Raw genomic sequence first — 11,696 nt, 5'->3', positions numbered from 1 at the left:
GTGATAATTAATTACGCGGGCGCTGCAGCCAAATGAAGACAGCAAGCATCCATTTTGAGTCACCTCATAAATAATAAAACAAGAGATTTTTTTTCCAGCCTTTTCTGAGAAGCAAGACTAGACTGATCTAGGACAATAGTCACAAATGTGTGGGCGGTTATTAGAAGTAACGCATTAATATGAACAAGGCTGAATAGATTTAAATAATCTAAATGTGACATAGATCATTCTGGAACAACAAACACCTTCACACAAGTAATCCACACATCTCTTTAGTTCATTATATAAATATCTTTAATTGTTTTAACCGTAAGAATATAAAACAATTTCATTTGGGATTCTGCCTTTTTTTCTCTTCTTTACAAACACATAATATACAGTACATCTTCTTATTGTCAAACACACACAGCTTTTTCAGCAGGACGCACATCCTTATATTCATTTTCTAGCAGGTCATTGCATTACATTAAAAATGCGCACACACTGGCATCAGTGTGCGCGTGTGCATGTGTGTACAGCCTGAATGTGTGTGTGTGTGTGATAGGACAGAGGAACAGAGGCGTTATGCTTGTAACAAGAGACCAAGGAAAATAATCGATTACTCCTTATTCTAAGCATGTCTCCGAATGGATTTTGAGGGTATTTTTATTCAGAGATGTGGTGACAGGTGGGGTGGGGGGTGGGGTCAAGGATGGGGAGAGGTGGGGGGAGAAAGACCTCACTCTGCATTGATGAGAGCAACTCGATAAAGGAGGTGTTGGTATCAATATAAGAAGAAGAAGAAAAAGAGACGAACCCTGATTTGTTTCTATCAATATAAAGGGTAAGACATAGAAATCACTTCAATTTGAAGTACTCATTTTTTTCTCCATCAGCAAAAAATATACAAAAATACCTACAGCATAGCAATCCTATAAGGACAAACAATGTGTTAATAGTATAGCTTTTTCATGTAAAGCTACGTACACACCGGGCGCGTTCAAGAATGTGCGTTAAGCGTGTTTTTTAACGCGCTAAATGCACATGTTCACACTAGATAAGCAGGGAGGGGCTTCTTGTTCTTTTTTCTACTGTTTACTAGTGCATGTCTGCCACCTACAGCTGGAAGTGGCTCGGTGCGAAAGGTCGACGAGGTGCAAATATCGCAAATTGGGCACAAAACAGTTGGGTTTAATTGCTAGCGTTCTGGTAATGGCGAATATGGATCGTGTCCGGAGAGCAACCTTGGTTTGTCTTTATTCAAGTTCAACCAGCTACGATTATAGTTTGGTTCGTTTTACGGTCTGCTCCATACGTCACTAGCAAAACCGAATCCCTGATTGGTCAAAGTTTGACCTGGTTTTTGGACTGAAATGGTCGTAAAAACTCTGAATGCGGAATCCTGAAACAAGCATTTTTTAACGATTACATAAGACTTTTCATAGGACGAGGTCACTAGAACGCGCGTTGCCGAGGGCGATGTGTACGTAGCTTAACATTCCTCTGGATTCCTGTCTTTAGAGAATCGCTACAGGTATTTCTGCCAGGCTCTGATCTAGTCTCCTTCAGGTTGGTCAAAAGGGCAAATAAAGTTAGACTTTACTCCCCAAAAAGAAAGACGGAAATCTTGTGCACACGAGCGGGTATTTTGAGTTTTGCATAAAGCGGTGTGCTCTTGCAGACGGACCGGACTTTTATAGCTCTTTCGGATAAATTGTTGCTGTTTTACAATGAGAAAATTAACAGTAGTGAGATTGCGTACTTGTCTTTTTTTTTTCTGCCTCTGCTCATAAACGAAGGAGGGAAAGAGGGAGAGGATGGATGGTTGGTTGGGGGAGGGGGCAGACACAGTCCCTTTAGGCACATTTTCTCCCGTTCTACACTCCGCTTCATTTTGATGCGTTTTAACAGTATACACCCTTTGAAAAATAAACCACATACGAGGTAGCCTCATGTTTTCAGGCGTGATGGCTGTCATCAAATCCATCAAATCATTGCAAAAATAAATCTATTCAATTTACAACCTCTCTTTTGATTTGAGTAAAAAAAAAAAAAAAAAAAAAGAAAATTAAGTTCGGATGGATACTAGCTTGATTTGCAAACTTAAGAAATTCTTAGCAATCAAGAAAATGATGATTGATTGATTTGCTCTCAAGTCAAACTTAAAGATATATTAAAAATCAAATTTAAATCGGCACACTTATTAAGATATAACAAAAGTTTTGCTTGCTTTCTACGAAAAAAAAATGAAACCATAGCAAAATAAAAGTCCTGCAAGGCCAACAAAATAAGAAATGCAACATTGGAACCAAAAAGTGAAAAATGTTCACCTTATAAAAAGGATTTCTTTCTTTTTAAATAAGAAAACAGCCCACTTTACCTCCTAACTCCTTCTTAAAGTGTTCTCTCTCTATCCAAAGAAAAAATAAAAATAATAAGCACACACACATCCACACACAAAGCAAACATTTCAGATCACCTCACTTTCTCACTCTCTGTCATCTGCCAAAGTCCCAGGTTCAGCACTTTAAGGCAGGGGAGCTGTGTGATCCTCTCCAGTCCCCTCTTGGTGATCTTGGTACATCCATACAAGTCGATGCCCACCAGCTGGGTCAAGTGGTCCGCTATGAGCTCCAGCCCTTTGTCTGTGATGCGCACGCACTGTCCGATGTTCAGGGTCCTCAGCTCGTGCATCTGCCTCACCATCCGGTTGATCCCGTCGTCAGAGATGTGGCACGAGCACAGGGAGAGGGACTTCAGCTGGTACAAACCCTGAGCGATGTACGCCAGGGTCTGGTCCCCGATCTTGTCGCAGAAGGAAACGTCAAGCCCCGAGAGCCTGAGGCTGCCCATGGCAAGGTGCATGGTCCCCGTGTCACTGATGTTGTCACAAGAGCGTAGGTTGAGGCTCCACAGGGAGCCCATGTGGGAGAGGTGGATCATCCCGGCGTCTGAGATCCCCCCACAGAAACTCAGGTTCAGCACCCGCAGCTTGGTCAGCCCCTTGGAAATGTGTTTAAGTGACAGGTCTGTCAGCTTCTGACAATCTTGAAGTGTCAGATACTCCAGGTTCAGGCAGCCCTCCGCCGCGCTGCGAGTCATGCCCGCCAAATGTCCAATCCCCACATCTGAGACATGCCTGCAGGACCTCAGATTAAGGCTCTTGAGTCTGTGGAGGCCCCAGGCAACCAACAGAAGCCCGGTGTTGGTGATGTTGCTACAGCCCCCAAGTTCCAGCATCTCCAAGTTCTTCAGATACTGAGCGATCCTTCCTAAACTGGAGTCTGTGATCTGCTTGCACAGACTTAAATTCAAAACCCTAAGTGATGGGATCTCCTGCACGAACGCGTGGCCCAGCCCGTTATCCGTGAGGTTGTAGCAGCCGGACAGATTGAGCGACTCGATGTTGGGCATGCCCTGGATGACATAGCTCAAGCTGCGGCGCAGAGACAAGATCTGGACCCTCCGGATGCCCCTGGCTTGGAGGCTGGGAAACAAGGAAGGATTTGCCCGGCGAAGGTGCAGCTTGGCTTCTACCCCCCTCCACACAGACTTGTGGTAGGCTGCATCCCTCCAAGCCATACACACTTGGGCCACCCTGCCTTTGTCCCTCACGTCCAGATAACTGAAAATCATGGCCAAAATTTCCGGGAAGAGGCACGAAATGTGCGTCTCCATTGTTTTTCAAAACCCAGGCATATAAGAATCAATACTCCACACCTCCAAAGAAGAAAAAAAGAGAAAACCCAGTCCAGCACTGCTGCAAATCAACTATCAGCAGTCACAGTTGTCCACAGAAGTGTAAAAGAAATAGAAGTTTCTTTCTTTTCTTTCACTTAACTGTTCAATATTGATCCAACTCTCTCCGGTGCCACGTGATCGGTTGCGCAGCAGGATTCAAATGTATTAAAAAAAAAAAAAGAAAAGACAAAAATGTTGTTTTTCCTCGCCTCAGCCCCTCTATCCGCCAAAAGAGCAGGAGAGGGGGCGAAAGGAAGAAAGAGGAGGAGAGGAGGAAAAAGCGTCAGTCCTTCCCCCTCTCTCAGACGACGCTTCCTTGTATTATACCCACAAAACGCCTGACTCTCGCGGCCAAACGGGGATCCAGACGGTCGTACATTTCAAACGGAAAGAGTAAAAACAAAACGCGCACACGTAACGCCGCTTCTCACAAACAGCTCCATGACAGGGGAAAAAGGCAGAAAAGAGCGACTTGGGTTGGCTTTGTGAGCAAAGCGAGAGGCAGAGAGGAGCGTCCTGGGCTCAAAGCCTTTGTCTGCTCTTTTCAAACCGACTTGGCAGGAACCTTAGCACTGCGACTGCACGGGAGGGGGGCGGGGAAGCAGCAGCGCTAATAACAAACGCTCTTTTACCTCAAACGCTGGAGATAATTTTATTTTAAATATTGTAAAATTAAACAATGACGGCTAATTTTATATTTCTGTACTGGATACGAGAAACAATTAAAATTCGATCTCGCGATGTTGTCCGCTTCCCCCTGCCCCCTCCGTGTGACTCAGTTGGTTTGTCCCGCCTCAGCTGGAACGGTGCGAACAGTTTCCCTTGGAAACCAACTTCTTACAATTCAGTTCACTTTGGGCTTTAACCCTTTGAGTGGACCACACAAGAATCAGACAAACCAACTCAAGTCCTGCTTAGTAAACTGAATATTGTTTTTACATTTTTTTATTTTTTGTGTATTTATTTTTCATGGGTATGTGTTTAAATCAGCAGCATGGTTTGTATCAGTCTGATTCTATTTCCCTCCAGTTTTCTCTAACTTGTTTCTATGTTTTAGGCGAAAACTTAGTTAATCAAATAAAACAAACACAGCATACATTAAAAATCATTTTACAAATTAATAAAATCTCTTTAATTCCCAATAAAAAGTGTGTTTTTAGCATGTTATAGTGACATCTTTCTAATGATAGAGGACTTATAAAAAGAAAAATAAGCTTAAAATTGAATTTTTGAGTATTATTATTATTATTAGTCAAATTCAGCTTATTCAGCTTCTGATGTAGACAAATAGATCCATGAATGTTATCGTTTTCCTCATCCGAGCTGGGCTATGGCCCAAAACTGTAAAATATTGCTCGCCATTTTAGTTGCACCAGTAATGTCAGGTTGGGGTTTTGAGAAGCTGTAAGCAGATGGATGATGGGGTGGGAAGGTGGGCTTCCTCAGCACCAACAGTCCCACACACAACACAAGAGGCAAAATTCTAATGAGCTACTGCCACTTTGCAGAAACTATGTCCTAGAAAATGACAGGTTGTTTGATTTTGGATAAAAGTGTCATAATCATAGTTAAGAAAAACAATGGGAACGCTTTTCAAATACATCAAAAGAGGATGGAAGTGGTAATTTAAGTTCAAGATGTGCTAAATGGGGCTGTTACAAAAACTTTAGGGAAAAAAATCTCTATTTAGTCCCTGTGTTTTTCTTCTTTTAAATATACAAGCAAGAACAGTTTAACAACCATGCACTCAAAAGAAAAAAGTTTGTTGTATGGCACAGCCTCAAAAACGTGGCCAGATATAAAAAAAATTAGGCAGATCTTCCTTATCTGACGCCTCTCTTATTGAACTAAAGGGAATCTTTTGCATCACATTTGGACCCGCTTATGTTAGTGTTTTGATGCGTGGAAAACAAAAGACTTGTAAGAATCTCAGCGAGTGTGCATTGAAATACTCTAGTAAATGTAGTAAAGTAATTTTTGACGCTTCTTTTTAAATATTTTTAGTATTCCCTTTGTAAATGTTCATTCCCTACAATCCCCTTTCATGCTCAATGTCACTTTTGCAGCATAAATCCATATGTAAACACATGCAAACACACGTTTGCATGTGTTTAAGCTCAGACACTGGGCTGTATGTCTTTTCATGTTTTCCTATGTAAATATTGTGCATGGGAAAGGAATGTCATTTGCTAAGAATGTCTTTTGCTGACGCGTGTGAACTGTGACAGAGAGGCTAGAAAATTGAGGGAGAGCTGAAGAGAGAGGAGTACAGTACAGTAACAGCCAGCAGGGATCAGGGCAGGGGGAAAACATTGCAAAAGGAGCTTGCAGAAGACACAGTTTCTCCTCAAAAAATGGCAGTTGATAACAACTTTTTCAGCATTATATTTTTTAAACCAAAACCCCACATTTTGCTTTGTTTTAAATGGTAAAATGCAAATCTTTTTCTAGCACTTTTTTACCTTCTTAGAAGCCCGAGAGTGCGTTACAGTCACAGTCACATTCACCCATTCACACATTCACATGCTGCCCAATACTGGTGAAATACTGTTTGAACAATGTGGGGTTAAACCCTACAACCTTTTAATCAGAGGTCGACCACTCTCTCTCTGCACCCTGTTCACCTGCATTATTTTCCAGATGATATTTTTGAGGAAAATATGTTAGGAATTATTATTTTTTTCCTCTGAAACTGGTTTTAGGCTCCAACGGTCCTTAATATAATTTAAAAAGTGCGTTAAGAGATCATTTGAGGTTTATTATTTTTATTTATTTATTCAAAAAATATTATTTTTCTTTCATTTAAGAGACATCTGAAAGAATGGATGTTTAAAGTATCAAGAAAAATCGTTTAAAGCTGAATTTCAGTGGGAAAAGTAGTTAATTTAATTGATGTTATCTTTTTTATAATCCTCATTTTTAACAGGTGGATTTTACCAAAGCTAATGTTCAATTTCTTACTATTTATAAAGTCAACATGCAGTAAAACAATTCATTTAATTTATATATAATTTTTTTTGTTTAATTTTCTTAAAAATATACTGATTACAAAGCATGTCCTGTCTCATTATGATGTTCTATAATGTGGCAAATATAAAAGAGTTTCTGTTTCTAAACCCGTACGGTTTATTTTTAATCTGCTTAAGCTATTTTGACAGTTTCCTATTTATAGACTCTGATATGGTACAATAGATGAGACAGAGAGGCAATTTTATGTTTTTATTTAATTAACATTCCACATCCTATAAAAAGTACCCGAAAGCTTTATTACTGTCCCACTCCGAGCGTCTCACTCTTCTCTTAACTTATATTCTGTGCCTTCATCAAGGGCAAAAACAAAGCAGTTAACGGCGCTGTCCCTTGTGGCTGCCAACACCTATGTCCTTGGTATTCAGGTGCAGACTGCATAATGCATTTTCAAAATAGCAGTCCTGACATGAATACCAAGCTTTATAATGATATTGTGAAAACCTTGGGTTAGAAATATGGTTTGAAATTAGCAGGATCTTTCAGTAAAACGTGGCAAACGTGGAGCTAAGGATTGATCACACTTGCAGACAAAAAAATATATATATTTTTTAGCAAAAAGTTTGAGCTGACAGCTCTTTAAAAGAGAGTTTAATATGGATTCTGTCCTTCATCTGCTGTATTTTTTACACAAAAACTTTTTAAAACTATACTAGAAAAGGTTACAACAAATGGAAAGAAACACTTCAGAAGAAGGGGACACAGAGGCTGGCTTTACTGGAGTCTCCTCATGTCACAGCTGTTTGTGTGCTGCTGTTTAGTGTCAATCCCCTTTTAGGAAACCCGCTGGGCCCCAGCTAGTGCTCACATTGAGCGAGAGAAGAGATGGATGGATGAGGAACGAAGCAGAAGACGAGAGCCACCGAAAAGAAAGCATGAATGTGTTAAATCTGCTCCCCATACGGAGTGAAACAAAGAGTCATTCAGGGATGAGAGCAGGTGTGTGAGTGGTAAGTGTTGTAAAGCGTCTAAGTTTCAACTTGTCACACTGTTATTCGTGCGTGTGCGCCCGTGTGAGTTTGTGTGTTGATGATTCAGGGGGGATCTAACTGGATAATTGCTCGCCTCAACAACACGCTTCATCTGCATTAGTTGCGATCTGTGGTTGCCAAGGTTACAAGGGGGGGTGCGTGTGTCAACACGTCCCCCCCCCGAAGGTCGACACCTTACTGAATGGATATTGCCACGACTCTGCAGATTCTTTTTCTCCCTGCTGCTAAACGCACAAAACAAGCGCACAAAACACAGTGTGCGCTTGCATACATCCATGTGGAGGAGAAAGCAGACAGAAACAATGACTTGATTGCCCCGAGGTTGCACCCACTCATGCCTGCTCACTGAACACCGTACGCAATGAATCTTTAATGTTCCCTCAGGTGTTTTTTTGCTTCACCTACACTCCACTGAAACATAGTTACTGTGTGTGTGTGTATGTGTGTGCATTATGCACCTGCCCTGAAAGCTTCTCCACTCCTCATCATCAACTCTTTCACAATGAACCATTTTATGTATTCAGATCTTTCTGCAATATTTTCTGTTACCCTGCTGTGTTGGCAAACAAACAGTTGTCCAGTCTATTGTAAAACATCTAACTCCGGTCTATTGTGTATGAAGTAGTAATTTCACCAAAAGGATTAACTAATATGTTAGTGACTCATCTTGGTAATGTTTCACAAAAGGAAAAGTTTTTAAATATTTTAAAGAAATTGTCCATTTTTATTAGAAATGTAGGTTGCGTCATGTCACCTGGCAAGTGTCACGTTCATCCCACTTCTGACACCACGTACTGTTATGTCTTAGCATACCGTGACCAAAGATTCAGGAGTCTCTTGTAGCTTTGTTGACACCCAACAATAGCCCATTTCATCCCGCTATCTCTGAGTCCGTCCTCTTAAAGGGTCCCCCTCTGGATGTTCACCACCACATAAGTTCCTACACAACTGCCCTCAGTACAGGGTTCACACTAGACAAACAGGAATGGGCTTCTTCTTCTTTTCTTTTTCCTACTGTATGGAAGACACGGATGATGTTGGGAATTCAGGTTTATTCATTGTGAAGAATTCTACAAAAACATCAGTAATGCTGTCTCCATGATCATTAAAAGATTTTCATCATGACAGCCGTTTCCACCGTGTTTCTGTGTCTCTGTGGCTGAGCTTGAAGACTCACTGTCTCATATTAACCCAAGCAAGGGAGCTCCGCCATGAGAGTGAAAGCTAGCGATCTGTCCAACGGGTTCAGGGAAAGGACGGAAGTTGAGGACAAAACCGCTTGGTTTGGACTAGTTAGGGTGGCCGTGGTGCCGTGGTAGATCGGTCGACTCCTGATTGGAGGATTGTAGGTTCAATTCCCGCCCTATGTGTCAAAGTGTACTTGGGCAAGACACTGAACCCCAAATTGCCTCTGATGGGACGTTGTTGCCAGTGTTCGGCAGCGGAGCCACCACCAGTGTATGAATGTGGGTGTGGGTGAATGGGTCTGTGACTGTAAAGCACTTTGGGCCTTCGAAGGAGGATAGAAAGCGCTATACAAGTATATACCATTTTAGTATTTTACCCGCTGCTTGGGTCACTGAAAATGTCATGTGACCAAAGCTGAGTTACTGATTGGTAGAAGCGACGCAGCGACCCGTCAAACTTCAGATATTTAAATTTTAGCCCAGTTTAACCGATCAATTCTCGCCTCGTCGCTAGAATTAATTTTCTGGCAGACCTTCGCTCACATTGTGGCACTGGACTTCAGATCGCCTCATGTCCCGTCTGTTCCGTTGACTTAAAATTGAAACTGGCTGCACCAACCACGTTCCGTGTGAATGCACCTTTAAAGATGTGCATAGCTAGGCGTAGTTTTGATTCGCATTTACAGAGACTTTTCATTGGACGTGGTCATTTGAATGCTCGTTGCCGAGGGCGATATGAGCTTAGCTTCACGGTTAGGGGTCAGAAAACTCAAAGCTTCAGTCAGGACATCATTACTGGATCTCGTTCGAATCTTAGAGCTTCCGTTGCTCTTTAGAATGTTCTCCGGTCACTCTTAAGGCTTTAGCAAAACCACTTAAAAGTAGGCTTACACTTTTGGAAATGTACTGTTCTCAGAAAATGCAAGTTGTGAAAGACTGTATGGGTTTAAAAGAAGATTTGATGCAGAAAACAGAAAGTTTATCAAAAGGGGAGAAGGTGGAGACACTACGAGGTCATCTCCTAAAGATCACTCTCCTTCATTTTTTTCCATCTATCTATTATTCTTCTTGTTCTTCTTAGTTCACTTTCTCTTTCCTCTCGTTGACAGCTCGTCTGTGCTCCCGTCTCGCCACAGTGCCTCAAAGACTGTGTGCGTCCAGATATGTGTGTGCTATACGCTGCGGCCAACCTCCCATTTTTGCACCACACACCCTGCCAAGGTGTGTGTGTTCTCAACAATGCTCTCGGTTTTTGCCAGCTCTGCAGCCTGACACAGGAGATTTTTCAGCCCTCTGCTCTCTCTTTCTCTCTTCCCCCCTCAGTACTCAGCAGTTTGGCATTTCCTCAATGCATTCTGTCATCTGCGGACATGAAAAGGCTGCATATTGTTGTGTGCGCATGTTTGTGTATGTTTACTAGTCGGACTGGAATTTACTCTGTCTCTTGTCTGTGTTTGTGCAGGGAGCCATGAAGGTGGTAAACAGCTAATTTTCAGTCTTAGGAGTTGGGCTTGGCAGGACTTTGATGTGGACATAAACAGGTTGTTAACAGAGTGTCCTTCAATCAAGATGACTTACAACCCAGGGATTGAATCAGCATCTTTTTAATGCTTTTAATGTTTTTGGTTCACTTGTCCGTCACAGGACTGTTTTAGGTTGGACTGTTTAGTAAACTTACAAGCTGGCCAGGAACTAGCTTAGAGCCAGACAATGTCAGACATGTGAAAATTAACATTAAAATCCCACTCAAAAGCCGTCTTAGTGGCCTTTTAATTAGGATTATTTAGTTATAAAAAATAAAAAAAATCTATGTCGTTTTCTAGGACATAGTTTCTGCAGAGCAGCTAAAGTTCATAAAAATCACCAAATGTGACTTGCTCATAAAATTCAAATTTGTCGCCTCTTTTTCGACACGCGGTGAATTCGCTGCTTGATGCCTGTCCAAAAGTGTGTTCATAAGTCCTGGATGCGTGTGGGAGGAGCTTCTGCCAGATGTTTTTATGGAGCAGTGTCTGTGCATTCTTATTTACAATGCATGGAAGATGTACGGATGATGTTTAGAGATCAGGTTTATTTAGTTCTACTAAAACATTGGTAACCACGAACCCATGTCTTTGTTCATGAGATCATTCTGAGGTCGGATTGATCCTCCATGTTGGTAATAAACTCCACCTGCTGATCGAGTCACTAAATACGTCACATGCCCAAACCTGAGTCTCTGATTGGTTGCGACCTCGTCAGTGTTCAGATTGTTTAACTCCGGACACTCCATCAGCATTTTTTCCTCTGCTCCTGATTCACAACAATTTCAATAAAAAAAACATCTTTAAAATTGTCCTCCATCATGAAATAAATAGCGAAAGTACATGTTAAAAACAGTGAACATTACATTTTAATTGGAGTGGGTCTTTAAACAAAGAGAGATTATTTATCAGCCCTACATATAAAATAAATATCAGTCATTTAAATAGAAAATTCTGCAGAAAGTTCATTTTCTTTGCTTGGAGAGCTCCTTTTTTTGTCTTCTAGATACAATACAAGCCTTTTCTTAGCGGGCAGGATGCAAGACTTTAGAGAATTTTAGGCCAGATGAATAAATTCAGAGAAGGAAACCAGGCCAGACCAGCCGAGACTTGCACCACTTTCTCAGCAGATGAACGTGCACGTGTTATTTTTTTTTTTTCTTAAGTTTGCGTGTTAGGATTTTCTTACTGCTGTGACGCCTAAGCTTTTTTTTTTCTTGGCGGAAAGACAAGCTGACAGTCTCAGG

At 41.5% G+C, this 11,696-nt stretch overlaps 2 protein-coding genes across 5 annotated transcripts in view; one reads left to right on the top strand and one right to left on the bottom strand.

The window, feature by feature from the left end:
- The window catches only part of wnt5b (wingless-type MMTV integration site family, member 5b), an 88,186-nt gene that overhangs the window by 52,876 nt on the left and 23,614 nt on the right, over positions 1-11,696 (top strand). Inside the window, exon 1 of one of the 4 annotated variants that reach the window (XM_024288012.2) lies at positions 7,679-7,697. The exons of the other annotated variants lie outside the window; for them this stretch is intronic. The gene's annotated coding sequence lies outside the window, so the exon portion shown is untranslated. Of the gene's footprint in view, positions 1-7,678; positions 7,698-11,696 lie in introns of those variants that run through there. 4 annotated transcript variants of the gene reach the window in all.
- fbxl14b (F-box and leucine-rich repeat protein 14b) lies at positions 272-4,274 on the bottom strand. The gene has a single exon (XM_024287990.2). It carries the CDS (start codon positions 3,655-3,657, stop codon positions 2,455-2,457), a length of 1,203 nt encoding a protein of 400 aa, XP_024143758.1. The 5' UTR covers positions 3,658-4,274; the 3' UTR covers positions 272-2,454.

Source organism: Oryzias melastigma, linkage group LG23 (assembly GCF_002922805.2).
Source record: "Oryzias melastigma strain HK-1 linkage group LG23, ASM292280v2, whole genome shotgun sequence".
Taxonomy (NCBI): domain Eukaryota; kingdom Metazoa; phylum Chordata; class Actinopteri; order Beloniformes; family Adrianichthyidae; genus Oryzias; species Oryzias melastigma.
The sequence above is the reverse complement of the archived record's forward strand: the minus strand, read 5'-3'. Positions and strand labels throughout refer to the sequence as shown.

Bases quoted from the DNA above. Each gene is read 5' to 3' on its own strand.
- fbxl14b (XM_024287990.2), bottom strand. From the start codon at position 3,657: ATGGAGACGCACATTTCGTGCCTCTTCCCGGAAATTTTGGCCATGATT.